Here is a 21561-nt window from a genome sequence, read left to right as displayed (position 1 = left end):
ATTTCAGTGCATTTGCTTCCTCTCGTTCAGCGAAGAATGTGCAATCTGCCTTAATTAGGGTGATTCGCCATAATTGAATTGGCGCGATCTGACGCCGGGGAAAAAAATAAGTAAATAAAAGCGCCACGACAAAATTCTTCTTGTCAGAAATCTAGTTAGTACCAATCTGGTTGAACAATGCATCCTGTAGTGTGTTGCTCGTTATCAGCTAATCACATGTAAATATTATCTGTTGTAATCTGATCTGTGCGCTGCCTTGAGTTCCCCTTGGCAGATTAGGCAGGATAACAAAATATGTAAGTAAATAAAATAAACGAGCAAATACAGAGGCTGAAGTAAGAGAGATCCGGCTGGTTCGTTCAAGGCAGCAAATGGAAAGTCGACCCCATTCCCCCCCCCATCCACAACACACATGCAGACCCACCAGTCTTCGTCTGGGGCAGGTGGCACAATGGGTCAGTGCATCTGGCTGTTAACCAGAAGGTTGGTGGTTCGAGCCCAGCCAGGCAGTCCATCCTGCCTGCCCACCCAGTACCCCTGCCACTTCCCTTCTTCTTGTCAATGACACACCTATTTTTATGTCCCTGTACCTCATACATGTGTTCCCCTTCCCAAGCTACCCGCTTGGTTCTTCAACTCTACAGTCTCCTCGGGTTGCGAAGACTCCTCCAACCACCCCTTCCTGCTTCTTAACCCACTGAACAAGGGCTATTTATCCCACACACTCCCTACCTCCTGGGTCTTCTTGCTGTTCGGCTTCCAGTTCCCAGGTCTCTCTACCACCTTTGCCCCGGTCCCTGATTTCTGATAACAGCACAAAGCTGACCTCCGGAAGTTTCCCCTCCTGTTTAAAGTGACCTCACCCCCTCCCTCCTGTTTATCTACCATATTTTTCACTCTATAAGACGCACCTTTTCCCTTCCAATAATTAAGGGGAAATGTGTGTGTGTCTTATGGAGCGAATGCAGGCTCCATGGCTTCAGCGAAAGCAACGCAAAGTCTCCAGAGCGCAGTGGGAGCGCTCCTGCTGCGCTCCGGAGGCTTCAGGCGGCTATCCCTGAAGCCAGGAGAGCAAGAGGGGTCGGTGCGCACTGATCCCTCTTGCTCTCCTGGCTTCGCTTTGCTGGAGAGGCGCTGCTTTCCATCTCTGCACAGTGCCCCTTCGGCGAAGCAGGAGGAGAAATGGAAGGGGCTCCGCTTCTCCTGCCGCTTAGCTGAAGGGGCGCTGCGCAGAGAGCGAGAGAATTTTTTCCCCTTGTTCTCCCCCTCTAAAACTAGGTGCGTCTTATGGTCGGGTGTGTCCTATGGAACGAAAAATTCTCTATACTCTATTTAAAATATTTATAGATTGCTTTTCTATTAAAACAACACCCAAAGTGGCTTACAAACAATTAAAACGACAATCCTCAAAGGCAAGCAAGCTTCTAGCCTCCGACTGTTTGTGAACATTCCATGACATCACAGCAGCAAGGACTCAGCCAATGGCTGAAGCAGATTAAAGTTGACAGGCAGCTGCTAGAATCTTTAGCATTCTGAAGTGTAGCATGCCTTAATTTTCTGTGCTGCTCAGCTGAGTAGCTTACCTGGTGTGCTGAAAGCTGATAAGAGACCACTGGATATGGAAGGTATTGTCAGTGACCACACTGGGTTTGCTGTCCTTTACAAGAAACTGAAAACTGTCTTCTGTCTCTTGAGTCTGCTCCTCGTGTAGCACATACTCAATCAATCCCAAGTTCACTTCCTCTGTTAGGAAGAGACGCCTTAATGAACTAATCTTCGAAATTAACAATTTTTGCATACGTAGATACCAGCCTCCCCCAACTTGGTTTCCCTCCAGATGTTTTTTTAAAAATGTTTTTTATTAAGTTTTCTTTAACACAAACAAAACAAAATAAATACACTAATGTTCTGCAATCTTATGTACACTTCTTTTCTCAACGCTCTATCGAGCACGGACTTCCCTCCCTTCAGAGGTTTTCATATTAATCTTTCCTTTTTTCACAGATTCTTAACATCATTCTATTCGCGTCATAATATTTATTATAATCCTACTACAGTCTTTAAACTTCTACAGTTATTACGTATATACTCCACAAATTTACTCCATTCACTTCTGAACTTTGTTTCCTCTTGGTTATGGATTCTGTGAGTCCGTTTTGCTAATTCCACATATTCAACCATTTTTGTCTGCCACTCTGTTGGTATTTCCTGAGTTTTCCATTTTTGGGCTACTAAGATTCTGGCAGCAGTCGTAGCATACATAAATAATCTCTGATCTGCTTTTCTTATTTCATCTCCTATCAACCCCAGCCAAAATGCTTCTGGGTTTTTTTGGAAAGTATATTTAAACAATTTTTTCAATTCGTTGTAAATCATATCCCATTTTTTTTTTCATTTTCTCACACGTCCACCACATGTGAAAAAATTCTCCATCCTTCATTCTACATTTCGAACATACTTTACTGCTCATTCTGTACATTTTTCTAGCTTGACAGGTGTTAAATACCAGCAGTACATCATTTTCATTATGTTTTCTTTTAAAGTAGTACACGCCATAAATTTTAAACCTTCGTTCCACAGTTTCACCCAAGCGTCATATTCGATGTTATATCCAAAATCTATTGCCCATTTTATAATTACTTCTTTTGTCAGTTCATCTTTTGTGTTCCATTTCAGTAAAAAGTTATACATTTTCGATAACCCTCCAGATGTTGTTGAGACTCCCATTCCTGCTTTAGTAGAGCATGCTTTTGAATTCTGGTGCTGGAGGAGACTCTTGAGAGTCCCATGGACTGCAAGAAGATCAAACCTATCCATTTTGAAGGAAATCAGCCCTGAGTGCTCACTGGAAGGACAGATCCTGAAGCTGAGGCTCCAATACTTTGGCCACCTCATGAGAAGAGAAGATTCCCTGGGAAAGACCCTGATGTTGGGAAAGATGGAGGGCACAAGGAGAAGGGGACGACAGAGGACGAGATGGTTGGACAGTGTTCTCAAAGCTACCAACATGAGTTTGACCAAACTGCAGGAGGCAGTGGAAGACAGGAGGGCCTGGCGTGCTCTGGTCCATGGGGTCACGGAGAGTCGGACATAACTAAATGACTAAACAACAACAAAAGATTCTTGATCTTAGGGTCGTGGGTTTGAGCCCCATGTTGGGCAAAAGATTCCTGAACTGCAGGGGGTTCGACTAGCTATCCCTTGCGGTTCCTTCCAACTCTATGATTCTATCAGTCCCAGCCACCATGACCAATTTATTTATTTACTTAATTTATATACTGCCCTATACCCGGGGGTTTCAGGGTGGTTCACAGAATAAAATCAAGACATAAAACCACAAAATACATAATAAAAATAAAAACAACAACCCAATAGCCCCCCCCCAAAGCATATTTTAAAAGGACATAGGACGTAAATCAGATCAACCAAAGGCCTGGTTAAAAAGGAACGTTTTTGCCTAATGGTGTACAATGAAGGCACCAGGCAAATTTCCCTACGGAGAGCATTCCACAGACAGGGAGCCACTGCAGAGAAGGCCTGTCAAGAGTTGATGGGAGTTGGAGTTGAACAACATCTGGAGGGTAGCAGGCTGAGGAAGTGATATAAGTCATAAGGATATCCTGGTTTCTGGATGTGGCTTGCAAATTGATATAAAATGTTTGAATAGAACGACACAAAGAACGACACATAGAACTACAAAACAGCCCTGCTGGATGTGGCTTGGAGATGGCTCTGAGATTTCTCAGCCTCCTCATTCATTCATTTATGCAATTTGCATTCGCTTTCAAAAAATGCATGCAATGATGGCAGCAGGGCCTTCAGTCCCTCCCTGTGAAATTCAGAAGCCCCACTATGTTGTTCCGATTTGTGGAATGTGGACGGGACTTAAAACCAAACACATGTTGAATTGGCACAAACCAAATTTAGACCAATCGGTTCTTCCCTGGCCTCCAACATACTGTACTGAAAAGCAGTGCAGTGCAGCTAAAACTATGATGAAGCACAAAAAAGGGCAAAAGTCTTTCCTAGCATTGCTTTCCTACCTTGAGAAAATGTAGTCACTGACACTCCCGGCTGCAACTTCTTCTCCACATAACCGTGCTCTGGCCCAGCTGTTATCTCATAGATCAGCTGTTTGTCTTCTGTATCAGGATCCATAGTCAACAGCTCTTTCTTGGTGATCAGATTTTTTGGCTGGATTGAAGACACGAAGCCAGTGTTTATACACTTATAGAGATGGTATCAACAGTTCCTGGGTCTGAGCCTGAAAGCTGGAACTAAGAGTTTATTCCAATGGATAAAGGCTATTCCCTTGGGCTACATTCGTAAATCTGAATGTCCATCCCTTAAGAACTGGCTCCGAAATCTACCCTTCTCTGAAGGCACCAGAGGAAGAGATGAGCTGCTTTGGAAGAGGGAGGGGAAAGGAGGGCAAGGATACTGGAAAGGAGTACTGGAAAATCAAGGCTCCACTATGTGGTCAGTTAAGCAGTTTGATTGTTTATCTATTTATCCAGTTATTCTTACCCTGTTGCTCAGCCAAGACGATTAATAAGTTCAAACCCACTTGGCTGCTATGATGCCTGTATCTAGGAACACAGAAAGCTGCTTTAGGCTGGGACTAGAGAGTCCATCTAGTTCAGTGTTGTCTACACGGATTGGCAGCAGCTCTCTAAGGTTTCAGGCAGGGAATCCTTCACATCCCTACCTGAAGACATTGAAGATGCCATTTCCCTATATCCACAGCAGAACATATGATGGGAGGAAGCAGAAAGCAGGGTCTAAGGCTGGTATCAGTTTTACTGGAGAAGGAAAACTCTGATCCTTAACCTCTGCTGCTTTGCGGCCATACTCACTTGTGAGAAAGGCTTTGGGAGTAAACCTCCAAGGAAAAATCTGTACCCACCGCCTTGCGGGGTATATTTGGGAGAAGAAAAGGCTAGGGAATAAATCCTACACAAATCTGGAATGGAGTCCCTAAAATGGTTGGACGACGCTTCGTACACTTCCTTCCAGCAACTCCTGCAGCCAAGCTGGTGCCAAACTCTGCTTTCCTTTACGATACGATAATCTTTATTGTCATTGTCTCATACAGAACAACAAAATTGAAGAAATCTACATCAGACATTCAAAAACCAACAAGCCTGCTATCCCAGCTATCCCAGCCTGGTTAGCCCCTAAAAACTCTGATACCCCTTAATTAAATACAATATACTCCCATAGAGACTACCTTAAACTTGGTTTAAAACCAAAATTGCATTTGGATAGAAACTGTTTCTCAGGCGGCTAGTCCTAGTCTTTATAACCCTGTAACTTCTTCCAGAAGGCAGAAGCTGAAAGAGATCATTTCCGGGGTGCGCACTATCCTGCACTATCTCTGCAGCTTTCCTATGGCACCTGGAAGCGTAGATTTGATCCAAGGTGGGAAGAGTGCACCCAATTATTCTCTCCGCAGTCTTTACAACCCTGGACAGCATTGTTTTTTCCCTGGCCGTGCAGCTCCCAAACTACACACACTTTGGACCTCAACAGGGATGCTGGGGTGGGGGAGTCTGGGCAGCCCATGATGTCCATACACACTTCCCAGGCTTGCGCCCCAGGGAGGTCACTTTGCTGCTGCTAATGCAGCAAAAACAACACTGGAGGCAGCATTTATGAGTTACCTGTCTCTGCAGCCACAGTAAAGGTAAAGGATCCCTGGATGGTTAAGTCCAGTCAAAGGCGACTATGGGGTGCGGCACTCATCTTGCTTCAATTGCACTCATCTTGCGGCACTCAATTGCTTCCGCCACAGAATCCAAATGGATGTGACCAGAAAACACCACCGTTTACAACAAAATCTAAACTACCAATAACTAACTTAGTTGGTCTCTAAGGTGCTACTGGAAGGAATTTTTTATTTTATTATTTTATTTTGTTTTGACTACGGCAGACCAACACGGCTACCTACCTGTAACTGGCTCTTGAAGGTTTGAACTAACACCAAGTAGGGTGGGAAACAGATGCTAGCACCAACACCTATCCACATAGCAGAGCTTCGAATTTATTTATTTTTAAAAAGCACCTGCCTTCATTTCCACACCTTTTAATTGGTGATGGAACAATTGCTTGATTAATCACAGCAATTAATCAACAAGCGCTTCAGGAAGGCAAATGCCAATAGCAGCAGAGTAAGACATCGGAGTGTGCAGGTCTACGGAGTGGGTGGGAAGGAACTGTGCTGTCAGGGACCTTAGTCCTGCAGCTTAAGATGGATGGCTTTGTTTAGCCACAGCTGCTGATGCAACAAGCAGTGGAGCCCTGCTCCATCCATCATCGCGGCTGGCAGCATTAAGGAAGAAACACAACTCCCCCTTCGCTTAAAGCACTCTTAACTCCAGAACCACCACCCCCGTTTTTTCAGTCAATACCACATGGCAAGGTTTATAGATTTCATGCCCCAGAAGATCTGGGCAATGAGGCACAGCTGTAAGGACAACCTGTGGGCATTTAATCATCAGTGATGCTGGACAGTAAGCAAGGAGGCAAGATGCTTCTCCAGCATGCGTTTCAACCCACGTAACATTTGGTGTGGAAAAGCTCCATGCCAGGCCTAAAATAAAAGAGGAAAGATGGAGCTCTTCTCCGGTGAGTCCGGAAAAGGTATCTTCTGTTTGGAGAGGGGGTGCATCAAAATGCGAAGTGCCCCCGCTTGAAAGAAGAATTGCACACACTCCCATTTTCAGTTGACCACAGAGTGAGTTTGGGGCTTGTTCAGAATGGGATTTGCCCAGGAACTTGGGTGCTACAGACTCCACTTGGCCAGGCAGCAACCCCAACCCCACAGCAAAGAAGAAGAAGAGTTTGGATTTGATATCCCGCTTTATCACGACCCTAAGGAGTCTCAAAGCAGCTAACATTCTCCTTTTCCTTCCTCCCCCACAACAAACACTCTGTGAGGTGAGAGACTTCAGAGAAGTGTGACTGGCCCAAGATCACCCAGCAGCTGCATGTGGAGGGGCAGGGAAGCGAACCCGCTTCACCAGATTACGAGTCCACTGCTCTTAACCACTACACCACACTGACTCTCAAAGGTGGGGAGGGCTCACTGTGCTAGCCTTGTCTCTAACAGGTGTGTCGTTCGCAGCTGGAATTATGGCGTTTGCCATTTTTAATCTACCTAGCTGATTCATATCCTGGCTTTCCACCATTTAGATCTTCAAAGTGATTTGCAAGCATGTTTGAATACAGTGTCGGTGGAGGGCTGGAGCGACGTATCCCATTTCACAGCCTGAGGCAAAACAGGAAGGTGCCTCCCTACCCCTGCTGGAGCCTCCCTTATGTGGGTTCTGCAGCAGCGCACATAAAGTGACAACAGCAGGTTCAAGAAGATCTCATGAACCTCTTGTGAGAACTTGCAGAGCGCTGCATTCTGGGTTTCTGCCATGCAAGGTGGCTTCTTCAGCCCACCGCATGTGTAGACCAGCCCTGGCAAGAGCTGCCTTTCCACATAGAATCACAGAATTGTAGAGTTGGAAAAGAATCACAGAATTGTAGAGTTGGAAAAGACCACAAGGGTCATCTAGTCCAACCCCGAGCAATGCAGGAATCTTTCACCCAGTGCGGGGCTCGAACCCACAACCCAGCCTCATGCTCTACCAACTGAGCTATCCAGCATAGAACATCTTCCACGTAGAACAAAGGAACAGAATCTCTCGCCCTTCTCCTGATATCTATGAGGACCCTAGTTGTCTTCAACATCACTGATTGTCCATTTCCTGACCTTTCCATAGTTAAACCAGGCTCAAGGCAGCCCACAGCATCAGAAAATTAACACCCTTCACTCTTAACAGTTGCAAAAACGTAAACAAACTGCAAATGCTCATAAACAATAGTCTAATGAAAACATCTAAATAAATACAGAATAAATTTAAGCAACCCCCACATACTTCATATTAAGTTTTAACAGGGATGGCAAATCCAGAAGTGGGGCAGGTAAGAATATCTGGGTCAGGAGGACAGGGCTCAAGCCCAAGTAGTCCTCAAATTATATTGCCAATGCAACTTTCAAGACCTGGAAAAGTTGCCCATTTTCTGTTCTGCGCCTCTGACACCAGTAGCCTTTCCCAATTTTCTCCACGCACCAAAACGTGTGACTTGAAAACAAAGCAAACGTGAAAATCTACCTTGCCATCCATGTACTCCAGCCACTGCAGGCCCAAGTTTGTGACAATTCTCGGGGTTCCATCATCCACAGGAAGAATTTCCACTCTGAACAACTGGGGCACAGCAGTCACAAGCTGAGAAAACATTTGTGCTGTTATTTCGCAAAATTTATATACGGTTCGAACGTAACCCCCGCCCTCCCTCTCAAAATATCCAGGAAATATTTCACGGGATTGATGACACCATTTCTGGTACTTGCATTGCGTTCTGAGGGCAGAATTAGACTGACTAACCCATAATAGTTACACTGGCAGCAGAATCGGATGGTACAACTCTTGCTGGACTGTATCATTTCAGACTGTCGGTAGAGAGAGCACATGTTTGAACAGTCCCCTATGAAATCAAGGAAAACTAAGGCACAGTCTCACAGCCAGCTGAAAACTTACAGGACAGGGAGAAAAGTTCTTGACTAAGTTTTTCCCCCCTTAACATGTTAGCTTTCTGTGGATATGGAGGTCTCTACCCATCACCTGCCACCCACAGGGAAGTGCTGAAATTTGCACTTCTCAACCTGAAGTTGTACAAGCTACATATGATACTACCGCATGTCAGGATGGACTCAGACTGAGCTCTAAAGCCAGCACGGTTTCCCCACCAACCTCTTTCCCGTCCTCCTCCACAACAAAAAAGGGATTGGATCCGTCGGACGCAGTGAAGGTGAAGCGGTCCTCCAGGGAGTTGCTCCCGTCGTGACTATAACTGATCCGGTTCTGGAAGACATCCTCCATTGTGAAGGTGTGGGTCTGGCGATAGCGGTGCCCGTCGCTGGTCCGTTCGATCAGGCCATGCCGCGGCGGCTGCACGATTGTGAATGTGATGGATTTGGCCTGTGAGCAAGAAGGGAATGTGTGAAGGGGACCTGAAGAGCTGGGATCAAGATAAGTGGAGACTATGCATGTGTGAAAACTCTTCCTCTGCTCCTCCCTTTTCAACCCCCTCCTGGTTCTGGGAGGCAGTGGTGCAGGAGATGGTGGGGAAGCACTTGGACCTTCACTTGTCTGACGTGCCTCTTCCTCCTCTTCCTCCAACCCCTCCTTGCTCAGCCCTACAGCTCTGGAGCACCCCCTGCCTCTGACTCTTGCCTCCCGTCTGGTACAGGGCCCCCCACAAATCACTGCTCCCCTCTCCCGAGTCAGACTCCTTCCCCCCTTTCCCCTGGGGCAACTCATCCCTGACACAGGACATTCTTATTCCAAATGGATTCTGCAGAATTCTGCAGTGCTCCAAGGAGGAAAGACACAAAAAGGGCTTCACCTCTGTGTCCATGTCTGTGGCTTTAAGCTCAAACTCTGTGATAGTCTTCCTCACTCCTTCTTGCACCCTCATCCCAGGGCTCTGCACAACAGGCAAAGAGTCGTCTACAGGGTTAATGGTGATGTCAAAATTCTGGCTCACCTACAGGGGAAAACAGATGAAGCAAAAATAAAAACCAGATTCCCATCTAACGCGACTTCCATGGACAAACTCTGCCTGAGCATTTGGGGCACTCTTGAAATTTTGCAGGCGGAATTCGGTTGCATACTGGCAAATTCAGGTTCCATTTTGTTGTTTAGTCGTTTAGTCGTGTCCGACTCTTCGTGACCCCATAGACCAGAGCACGCCAGGCACTCCTGTCTTCCACTGCCTCCCGCAGTGGAGTTTTGGTCAAACTCATGTTGGTAGGTTTGAGAACACTATCCAACCATCTCGTCCTCTGTCATCCCCTTCTCCTTGTGCCCTCAATCTTTCCCAACATCAGGGTCTTCAGGGTCTTTTCAGGTTCCATACTTAAGTGGATTTGGCAATCTCTTACACAACTTGCCAACTTCCCCCTTTCCCCATAAAATTCGACTGAGTTATAGGAAAATGCCCTGGAAAGTGTGGGTAAAATGATTGCTTTGCACAACGTTGACCAACCTTCCTACAAAAAAAATCAGAGTGTATGCTGGCTTCAGATAACCTCCCTGCAAACTTTGTGCAAACAAATATGGATGGGCGCCCGCCTGGAGCTGACTTTTGCCAAGAACAAAAGGAAATCCACTCACCTCGTGTGTGCCATCGGAAACGGAGAAGGCAAATGTGTCAGAATGTTTCTCCTCCTCGCTGGTATGGATGTACTGGATGTTGCGGGAGACCAGGTCTGCCTGTCTGAAGGAGCTAATCCTTCTGCCTAGAGTAGCAGGAAATGGCAGGGGAAAGAAAACAGCAGCAAGCTGATGATTCTGCAATCTTATGGACTAGAAACTTCCCTTGGAGAAACAAAACTGTTTAGGGCTGCCCTACTCATGATTCGCGGTTGGGTAGATGAGTCACCTACCCTCAATCAACCCAAAGAAGAATGCAGAGTAGTTACATTTGTATAACTCAAGCACAAAATTCATTTGTCGTTCGGGACATAACCCTGGGCATATCGGTGTCCGAGGTGGGAAATCCAAACAGCACCCCTTCCCGCAGGAATTGCTTCCTCTACATATGTGTGCAAACACGCAAAAGCGGTGGAGAAGGGTTGGTATAGCACAAAGAGAAGGAACAGTTCCTCAAAGGCTGTCCAATTTTGATTCTGTCTCCGCCCATCCCACGTTAAGTATAATTGTATACTGAAATGGAAAATAACTCTGCAATGGGTCTGCATGCATACTGTGATGCATGGCATGGAAATTTCCACTGAAGCTAAAGAAGAGCTGAGAAGAGAGCCAAACAGAATAATAATAATAATAATAATAATAATAATAATAATAATAATATTATAATTTTATCTATACCCTGCCCTCCCCGGCCAGGGCCAGGCTTAGGGCGCCTAACACCAAATTCTGTGGGGCTGTATCATGGGACTGTATCTCTGTGCCTCATTCACAAGGCAGCAGGATGTATTACAAGTCTATGCATATGCTAATCTGTTGGCTTCCATCTTGGGTGGAGTGACTGTTTGTTGTCAAGCTACTGGAGAGAATGGATGTGCTAATCTCTTCTCTAGGAAAACAGCCTCAGGCTAATGGAGGCTTGAATGCAGAAGAGACAGAGCTTTGATTTTTAACTCTGGGTGGAAGATGTTCATAATCTAATATATTTTACCTATGCTGGGATCAGTGTAAGATATTATGCATCTATCTGAACGTAACTTTATTGTTTAAAATAATATTAATAATTTATACCCCATCCATCTGGTAGAAATGTTTATTTTGGGTCAACCTCTGTGAGTAAAACTTTTGAACCATATTTTCCAGACTAGATAATTTCTTATTTCAAAGAGTCAGTTTTAATTCACTCAACTGCTTCCAAACGCACAGTATTAATAACCTCAGTATCCCAGATGGGCTTTCCTCAATGGTTATTGTTCCTTTATCGGGGGGTAATATTGCCCACCCCTGCCTTAAAAGCACACAGTTAAGTCTTGTCAAGCGCTTGCCTTGATATTGCTTAAAAAAACAGCAAACATTTGCAAACCTGGTGATGCAGTGTGCTCTAGGTGCCCCAGCTGGGGCTGCTTAGTAATCCTGTACAGGAGATCACTTGGCTCACTGTCCTGATCCACAGCGGACAACTCGAGAGTGGTGATCTTCTTCACAGAGTTCTCGTCCAGGGCCAGTCCTGTGTTGACAATGACGGATGGTGGCAACCGATCTTCTGGGAGAATCAGAGGCAAAAGGATAAGACCAACAGCTTCCATTCTTCCGTTTTCCTGCCTCTCGTGAATATTCTAAACTAGGCAGCTACGCGGTTAATGAAATCTTAGCCAATTGGCCATATGCGTTTTAGCATATCAATCAGTTAAATTTGCATACATTTGGCATCATCTGAGAACAGGTGTTTCCTCCTGAGGAAAAGGAAAAGGGGGACTACGTCTTCTAAGATGGCGTTTGTCATCTCCACTTTTTATATAAAGGTAAAGGGACCCCTGACCATGAGGTCCAGTTGTGGCCGACTCTGGGGTTGCGGCACTCATCTCGCTTTATTGGCCGAGGGAGCCGGAGTACAGCTTCTGGGTCATGTGGCCAGCATGACTAAGCCGCTTCTGGCAAACCAGAGCAGTGCACGGAAACGCCATTTACCTTTCCGCTGGAGCGGTACCTATTGATCTACTTGCACTTTGACGTGCTTTTGAACTGCTAGGTTGGCAGGAGCAGGGACCGAGCAACAGGAGCTCACCCGTCGTGGGGATTCGAACCACCGACCTTCTGATCGGCAAGTCCTAGGCTCTGTGTTTTAACCCACAGCGCCACCTGTGTCCCTACTTGCATTAAATAGTCCAAAGAACAAATCAGAGCATCCTTTTATAGTTTAGCAAACAGTTTTTAGCAAATTAACTGATTAAATGCTTTAATTCTAATTCACCCCACTCCAGTTAACTACTGCACTATTGTCTATTTTATTGCATTTCAAATATATTTCAAGCCACCTCGAAAACATATATTCGCAGTTATAGTATTGTTATAGAGTAGGCAGTCTTCTTTAAAATTATCTTTGGAAATGGAGCAAGGAACATGGATTTCTTAAACAGAAAGCCAGAGGGTCTGATTACTAACTCAGAGTAGGCTCACTAAAATCAATGGCCATAGCTAGGTTAGGCCCATTCATTGTAATAGGTCTAAGTAAATGATTTTTCTCTGATATCTGTATCCTTTGTCTGTTATGATATCACATACTCTACAGGCATGTCTTCTCTCTAATTTGTATTTTCTTCTATACTTCTGCATGTTTCTCTGTTTTAGCTTCCTTTCTTTTAAATATTTTTGTGATAAAGTCTAAAATTCAGTAAAAACCTTTATGGGCAAAAAAAACAACAACCCTTAACAATTTGTGTGTTGTGCTTAAAAACAATAGTTCTGAAGTGAAAAAAACCCCAAAGCTTTATTTGTTTTTAGGTGATGTGGAAAAATGCTGCAGCTGGCATCATCTTGGAAGGTGGGATAAAAAAATACTGCAGAATAATTAAGAAGCTTGAAATGGTACTTGATTGGAGAAGAGCCATAACTCATTGTAAAGCTAAAGGTAAAGGACCCCTGACAGTTAAGTCCAGTCATGGACGACTCTGGGGTTGGGGCGCTCATCTCGCTTTACTGGCCGAGGGAGCTGAAGTGGGGAGTTTCTCCACAGACAGCTTTCCGGGTCATGTGGTCAGCATGACTAAGCCACTTCTGGCGAAACCAGAGCAGTGCATGGAAACACCGTTTACCTTCCCGCCAGAGCGGTACCTATTTATCTACTTGCACTTTGACATGCTTTTTGACTGCTAGGTGGGCAGGAGCAGGGACCAAGCAACGGGAGCTCACCCCGTCACGGGGATTCGAACCACCGACTCCCTGGCGCCTCCAGGTATGGCTTGGAGAGACCATTGACTGAAATCCTAGAGCAATGCTACTAGTACATAACACTGAGCTAAATGGACCAAGTTCTCAACTCAGCATAATGCAGCTTCTTATATTCCAGGAGGTGGCTGACTTTCCTGTTTTTAAGCATGTCCATCTGTCATGTATGATCTAGCTGAGATTCCTGCATTGCAGGTAGATGTTCCTTGCAGTCCCTTCCACCTGTACCTTTCTATGATTCTATGATTTTGAACAACAAGACAGGGGTGCCCCAAGTGATACCCTCCAGATGTTGTTGGACGTCAACTCCCATCAACCCCAGCCAGTGTGGCCATTGGTGAGACTCAGCGAGGATGGGTGTCTCAGCTCAAAATCATATTGAGATCTCCACTTTGTCTACCCCTACCTAAAATATCAGGGGATAAAACACAATTAACCTGTGAAACCCTCCTGACTAATGTCATGGTAACATGTATATTACTTACTATTAGGGAAAATAAGAACATCAATTACTATTAAACGAGATGTTGAGGCTATGATGTTACAGAATTGGATTCCCTGCCTCATTCTTTTAATGGCTCAGAATCCTTCCCCCCAGTGCCAGATTTACATATAAGCTAAACAAGCTATAGCTTAGGGCCCCACTCTCTTGGGGACCCCCAACAAATTTTAAGGAAAAAAACCTGGGATGTACATTTCCAAAATATAAGATAAAAACAAATAAAATAAAACCTACTTACAGCAACAGTGTTTTGTGTTGTGGAGGCTCCTATGATGTAAGTAATGGGCCCTGCCTGCTAGCCTTCTCCCTAAAATATCACAGGTTTGCTCATTTCTATATATAGGGTGCCTACATTCTGCACGGATTGGTTGCATGGCAACATGTGCAAATGGCTTTAGATACCTATTAGGTCCATAAATTACTACATAGCATATATTCAACACAAAAAACAGCGACAATTTGTTGTTGACAAAGGACAGCTGGACACATAAAGGGCCCCATTACCTTGATGAGCTTAGGGCCTCATCAAACCTAAATCTGGCCCTGCTTCCCCCTCTGCTGAAACAATGTTCCCTCCTTAATTTCCATGTTTCCAGCTAACAACAGTCAAGTTGCCTTCCTTGCCAAAGAGAAAAGGAGGGTTTGCAGCAGAATCCCTTGGCCTTACCCATTACCCGAAGCGTAAACGCCTGGTCCGCCATTTTGTTTCCTTCCGCATCAGCCACATCGAAAACAAAAGCAAATGTCCCACCAGGACGCCCTTTCTCGTGGCTGTACTCCACCTGTCCTGTGGGGAGATAGAATGAGAATGAGCTTGTGCTACTGTCTTCTCTCTCCCCCCCCCCCCCAATTTTATTGGTTTTCCACATTTATAACAAAAAAGACATTACAGAACACACAACAAAGAAAAACACTTTACAATACAGTAAGCTAAACCCAGAAAAAGAATTATTTCTTCAGATATCTAATTCTCATAACATTAATAACTGACTTCCTCGCATCCCCTCTAACTGAATTTCATTATATCACCTGTATGACAGTTCTCCAAATTCATATTTCTAATAATATTGACTCCTAACATGCGTTACTGTCTTCTTGGTGTCTGTGACTAGCAGAGACACCCAAACGACAGGAAGTCAACGTAATTTTGGGCAGGGTACATTATGCTGGTGTAAACTATCCCTATTCCAAACTCCATTGAGGAGCGAGACAGCTACGCACTGAGCCAGCACGAGCCTGGCAGAGGGAAAACAAACCTTTTTAGAAATCCAGTTTTGTACTAAAGCATCAATCTGGGAATGTGAGACTCAACTGAACACACATACACAACGGAACTCTGTTGTGGAACAGGGACTGGGAGTGCTCACCTTTATTTATATCCGCCTGTGTGAAGCTTTTCACTGGTCCTTTGGCAGAGATTTGATCAAGAAAATCTCTTTTACGGATACGCAGAACTCCAAGCACAGGGTCTTTCTTCATGATGTATCTGATAGCCAGGTCATCCGAATCTGAGTCTGTGGCCTTCAAGAGCTGGTCTGTAAGGACTGCCACAGAGCCTAAATGGCAAAAGAAAGTCAAATACCTGCTATTCCTCCTTGCAGAATCATTCTGAATATAATGAATGAATCTTTATTTGCACCAGCCATAGCAATAAAACAACAATATACGTTATACAAAGAATAGAAATAAAAAGTCAATTACATAAAATACATTTTAGGGTTTTGAATCAATAGTCAAATAGTGGATCTTATTCTTATTGCCCCAGCTAAAAACCTTGCAACCTTTGCTGTCACCTGCTCATCTTGATCTGCCAAGAGAAAGGACACTGTGGCAGTGGTTGGGTAACCCAGAATGGACAACAGTCTACAGGGTATTTGATGTGAATTGTATGTGCTAATTCTTATTTGCTATTGCCCCTGCCTCTTTCTTGCCTCTAATTCCTCCACTGAAATTTACATTGGCTGCATCTGGACATTGCAATAAGCTTAGGCTAGTTTACTTGACTATATAGGGTCACATGCATTGAAATGATAATAACAGGTGTTGAGCTGTACACAAAACCATGTTGCCTTTGCCAAGCAAATTTGTAGTTTAAGCTATGGGCAAATCAGATCAGAAGGAGAGGCCAAATGATGCTGAAGAACAAAATATGGGAGAGGCAAGGTGTTACCAGAAGGATAGTTAAATTTCAGAGAAGATCTTGCATAGGGCATAAGTCATGGGAGCATTTTGAAGGCAGAAAATGGCCAATTGTGCAAGAAAGCATTGCAGGCTTAAAACTACTTGAATAATTATTCCCTCTTCCTAAGGGGACCCTGAGAATTGTAGCTCTGGGACAATGAGCTAAGAAGGAACTCAAAGAATCTCTCAACCAGACTACAGTTCCTATTTGGCTCTATGAAGAAGCTTTTGCTGTTAAAATGATATAAAACCATAATACACATGTAGTGAGTTACAGTGAACTTGGATACTGAATTTTTCTTCACAAACAGAATGTATTGCATTAAAAAAAAAGTTTTTATACAGAGAGTTAAGTTCTGATTGTTCAGTTGGCTGTCAGCATCACTACCAGTGCCACAAAAAGTGCAGCTGATGCCCACCCCTTACCGGCAGAAAGTTGCAAGCCCCTGTTCACAACTAATCTGGGTGGCTCCGACTTGGACAACTCAATGGAAAACTCCACCTTCCCAGTCTGCGTGTAGAGGCCGTCAGAGAGTGAGAATCTGAACTCATCAGACTGGACACTGGAACTGCCCGGTGTGTAAATGATTAGTTCATCCAGGACATCTTGGTAGGTGAAGGTGGAGCCCTCGGACAGGGTTGGACCATTCTCCAAGGGATCCAGATGAGACTGTCTCTTGCGGAGATAACCTGAGAATAAGGTGAACACACCTTTTATCATATGTGGTGGTTGTGTAAGGTAATAAAAGCATTCTGGGAAATGATATATAATGAATTAAAAAAACACGTTTAAATTAACTTTTGTAACAAACAAAACAAAACAAAAACAGAGGCCTTTCTACTAGGAATTGTAGGTGCTGATATTCCAAGGGAGCAGAAAAGACTCTTTATGTATGTGATGATGGCCGCACAGCCCAGAGATGGAAAGAAGATAAAGTCTCTACCAGAAAAGAGTGGCAAATCTCATTGTTGGACTATGCCGAAATGGCAAAACTGACTGGAAAGCTCAGGAACCAAGAAGATAACAACAACAACAACAACAACAACAACAACAACAACAACAACAATTTATTGCTTATACCCCCCCCCCATCACTCTGGGCAGCTTCCAGCAGGAGATTAAAAATACATTAAATACAAAACTTTACAGTAATACATTAAATGCAAAACTTTAACAAAGAACGGGGGGAAATTATAACTTATCTTGGAGACCACTGTAAGCAGATGGAAACATTAGTAGGATTGCAATAACACTTGTAATGTAGCAAGTACTATGGAGTTAATTGAGTTATGTAAAACGTGGACTATTGAAAAAGATGCAGTAGAAAAGGTGTAATAAATAGGACCTATGGAGGGGAAGGTGGGAATCAAGAGATTTGGAAGAATCTTTTAACTGTGGATGTGTATGGTTGTATTGTAATAATAACAATTATTTCAAAAAGAAGACGAGAGAGTAAGCTGAACACAACTGAGTTAGGTCCTGCAGACTACATCCTTCCCACTTTCCCATGTCCCAATTGTGCTTCCTGCCATCAGTGCTATTCTTCTATAAAAAGAATAGCCAGAACTCACCATGAACGCCTCCCTCTTTCTCTTAGAAGGGCAATGGCACCCCCCCCCCCGAGAGGTGCCGGAACTGAGTTCTGGTGTGTTTCCCCTGAAAGAAAAGCTCTGCCTACCATTGTTACTCATTCCTCAATCAATGTTTGACTAACCTATGGAATTAGCTACCAGAATATGAGGCAACAGTCACTAAGAACTTAGCAGCCTTCTGAATCAAAACAATGGCTCATCTAGTCTAACATCCAGTGGCCAACCAGTAGAAAACCTGTAAGCAGGACCTTAGCACAGGACCACTCGCGGCGCGAGGCTGAAAGAGGACGTGGCCGGGGTCTCACCTAGCCATCCCACCCCGATGCTGAGGGGAGTGGCTAGGAGGCCAGACCGCAACCCGGCCCCATCCGGAAGTGGACCCGATTTCCAGAGAGATTAGATGTGACCATTTGCCCGTGCTTTATAAGCTGCACTGAGCTTGAGGATCCTTTTAGAAACATTTGGGTTTCGTTTAGCTTGGGTTTTGGCCATCTGAATGAAAAAGGTGAGACTCTAAGCCAGCCTTTCTCAACCTGTGGGTCCCCGGATGTTGTCGAACTACAACTCCCATCACCCCTAGCTAGCAAGGCCAGAGCTCAGGGATGATGGGAGTTGTAGTCCAACAACATCTAGGGACCCACAGGTTGAGAACCACTGCTCTAAGCCATGGGTAGGCAAATTAAGGCCCGAGGGCTGGATCCTGCCCAATCGCCTTCTCAATCTGGCTCGCGGATGGTCTGGGAATCAGTGTGTTTTTACATGAGCAGAATGTGTCCTTTTATTTAAAATGCATCTCTGGGTTATTTGTGGGGCCTGCTTGGTGTTTTTCCTGAGTAGAATGTGTGCTTTTATTTAAAATGCATCTCTGGGTTATTTGTGGGACATAGGAATTTGTTCATCTCCCCACAAAAAAATATAGTCCGGCCCCCCACAAGGTCTGAGGGACAGTGGACCGGCCCCCTGCTGAAAAAGTTTACTGACTCCTGCTAAGCCAAGTTTTTTTGGGGTTAAATATAGGAAGAGCTCTGCTGGATCAGACCAAAAGCCTATCTACTCCAGCTTTCTGTTCTCACAATGGCCAACCTGATGGCGATAGGAAGGCCAAAAGCAGCTACTGAATTCAGAAACGTATAGTCTCCATGAATTGGTCTAATCTCCCTTTAAAGGCATCCAAGTTGGCGGCTGTCAACAGCATATCTTACAGCAGTCAAGGTCACAGCTTAACTGTCTTCTGTGTAAAGAAATACTTCCTTCTGTCTATTTTGAATCTTGCAAAAGCTTGGATGGCTCCAAGTTCTACCGTCATCGGACCGTTGGCTTGCTGGGAAAACCCTAAAAACATAATTCGAAGTGCACTTGCTCAGCAATATCAGAAACTTGTCTCTTACCATAAGTGGGTTTCTTGGTCACTACAAAGACCAGTTGGTTGTCCGGAGTGTCCAGGTCTTTCATGCTCAGGGAGGAATTTGTGATCACCACCCCTGTGCTTTCCTGCACTTTGACAAGCTCCACCTCCATTTCTGGGGGCTCATCATTTAGACGCTACAATAACACAAAGACGTTTGTGAAAGACAGTGCACTCATGCAATGCCACAAAGATAAGGGGGTGGGGGATAAAAAATGCAACTAGAAGCTGCAACATCCGATTCAAAATCGGTTTTGCAAATGTAAACACATACGAACAGCTTCGGCTGAATCTGGAACTCTGTTTGTGTGTCCAGGTTTTTTGGGTAAATCTGAATGGCAACTTAATTCTAAGTTTCTAGAACATTAAGGTATCACAAACAGCACAAAACATACCAGCAATTTGAATTAACATCCCATATTAATATTTGTGGGGTTTCATATATTCAAACTAATCGCAAGAGAGGTTTCAGATTTCTAGTGGATAATGCACACATCCTCTCTAAACTCAACAGGTTTTATGAATCAAACCCAACAAGTGAGCTCACCTTGATGGTGATGTTGACGCTGCTGGTTTCTGATTGGCTGAAGCCATCGCTGACATAAAAGCTAAAGGTGTCCGTGGATGGCTCAATACTTTCGTGGACGCTTTGAAAGTAATAGATATGGTTCTCTACCACATCTTGAATTGAGAACGAGAGGTCTGAGCTCGCAGTGTGTCCAGGACCAAGTCGCCTACCTGCAAACACAGCATTGCCAATAGGAAATAATACTTTATTTTATTTTAAAATGGTACCACGCTTTCAGGCAGAAAGAGAAGACAAATGATTTTTTTGTCGCTGCTGTTTTTCAAAGATTAAGTGGGATGCACTGCAGAGCCTCATCTGCCAGCGTTTATTTTAAGATTCGAAGGAGCCACCTTTCTGTTTTTGAGGGTTCCAAACTTACCTGTTTTGGTGTTTTCAATGTACCCATATCTTGGGAAAGATGCAATTGTCACCACTAAGCCTTCCTGGGCAAGATCGGAGTCAATGGTTAGGGAGTGGTGAGCTCTAAGTGGTACCCTCCCTCCTTCATCCACCTGAAAACACAAAAGCAAAACTGAGGTATACATCTGAAGTTTGCTCTAGCAATGCTGTAGCTAATGTTCTGCCGTTCCACTCCTGGCCTAACACGTGCAAATTTTAATAACATGGGGGAAAGGGCTGGAAACAGGAAAATCTCCCCTCTTCGCCATCAGCTCCTTCCTAGAGGACTGAATCAAGACCAGGCAGTGGTTGATGGGAAATATCTTGCCGCATGAGACCCTGAATAGTCACTATCTTCCTTCTAAGTCCCATTCAGAATTTAAAATGGAGGGTGTTTTCAGTCCAGCCTGTGACAAGCAATGCTCCTCTTAGGACTTTGAAGCTGCACCCCCAAGTCCCGGCTGTTTACGCACCACAATATGGTCAGCAAAAGTGATGACTGGAGGCTTGCTCTGGCCAGCCGTGATAGTGATGGTGAACATCTGGCTGTCAAGCCGGTTGCCGTCCTCGTCGAAAACAGCAAAGTGGAAAATGTCGGTGACTGGCTGACTGAAGGCCTCAAACTCTGTGAGGTATCTGCACAGGAAAGGCGAGAGGAGTTGAGACACAGTGACAGCCAGATGAAAGGCTTTTACATCGTGTGCTTAAGAACCTTTCTGCAACAATTTAATCTTTGCCACCGTCTTCTCTGCTTGGAGGGAAGGAGAAAAGGACTCGCACTTCCTTGTTACTGGGTGAGACGAACCAACTGGGAAAGCTATGTGTTAAGTTGTGGGTGAACATATCAGACGACATAGCGATTCTTCAAACAGCTCATGTTTATTCACAGGCCAGGACAGAACTGAACTGAAGGGTTCAGTCAGCCTGCTTATATAGAGTTCCAGTACAATGTAACTGTAACAATTTTCTAAAACTATCCAATCACTGAACGCCACTTTCAATCCCTTATTTGCATAACTATCTACAGTATCCCCCTGCTGGCCCAGGGCGAGAACTTCAGTACATAACACTGTGGTCTAACAACTCCAGAAGAAGAGGCAGAAACGACAAAGAACTGGATCAGAGGTGGGAGACATGTTGTTTTCCAGATGAACTACAACTCCCATCATCCCCCACCACTGTCCATGCTGACTGAGGCTGATGGAGGTTTGAAGAGCCACAGGTTCCCCATAGCTAGATTAAGTTTTATATAGCAGGACTGGGGAACCTGTGGAGGGCAAATATAAAATGATATTTGACTCTAACTCACATCAGCATAGTCAGTGGCCAGAGGGGGAATTGGAAGCTTTCTCTTCAGCTTTTTTAAGAAGCCACAGTTTCCCATTACATCTGAGCTCCATAAACTGTGGCTTGTTAGAACAGTA

At 44.6% G+C, this 21561-nt stretch overlaps 1 protein-coding gene across 4 annotated transcripts in view; it reads right to left on the bottom strand.

The window, feature by feature from the left end:
* The window catches only part of FRAS1 (Fraser extracellular matrix complex subunit 1), a 355216-nt gene that overhangs the window by 41727 nt on the left and 291928 nt on the right, over positions 1-21561 (bottom strand). For 2 of the 4 annotated variants that reach the window (XR_013394125.1, XM_077933767.1), the window contains exons 39-52: positions 20611-20773; positions 20118-20250; positions 19718-19908; positions 19154-19307; positions 16600-16863; positions 15360-15548; positions 14660-14779; positions 11629-11808; positions 10230-10354; positions 9460-9600; positions 8805-9032; positions 8166-8279; positions 4044-4194; positions 1584-1743 (exon numbers count right to left, since the gene is read on the bottom strand). Coding sequence is in view for 3 of the 4 variants with exons in the window: in XM_077933767.1 (XP_077789893.1) it covers positions 1584-1743; positions 4044-4194; positions 8166-8279; positions 8805-9032; positions 9460-9600; positions 10230-10354; positions 11629-11808; positions 14660-14779; positions 15360-15548; positions 16600-16863; positions 19154-19307; positions 19718-19908; positions 20118-20250; positions 20611-20773 (2313 nt within the window). In the remaining variant the exon portion in view is untranslated. The remainder of the gene's footprint in view (positions 1-1583; positions 1744-4043; positions 4195-8165; positions 8280-8804; positions 9033-9459; positions 9601-10229; positions 10355-11628; positions 11809-14659; positions 14780-15359; positions 15549-16599; positions 16864-19153; positions 19308-19717; positions 19909-20117; positions 20251-20610; positions 20774-21561) is intronic. The other 2 variants (XM_077933768.1, XM_077933769.1) reach the window with 2 other exon arrangements.

The sequence above is a fragment of the Podarcis muralis genome, chromosome 9 (genome assembly GCF_964188315.1).
Source record: "Podarcis muralis chromosome 9, rPodMur119.hap1.1, whole genome shotgun sequence".
In the NCBI taxonomy this organism is placed as follows: domain Eukaryota; kingdom Metazoa; phylum Chordata; class Lepidosauria; order Squamata; family Lacertidae; genus Podarcis; species Podarcis muralis.
The sequence above is the reverse complement of the archived record's forward strand: the minus strand, read 5'-3'. Positions and strand labels throughout refer to the sequence as shown.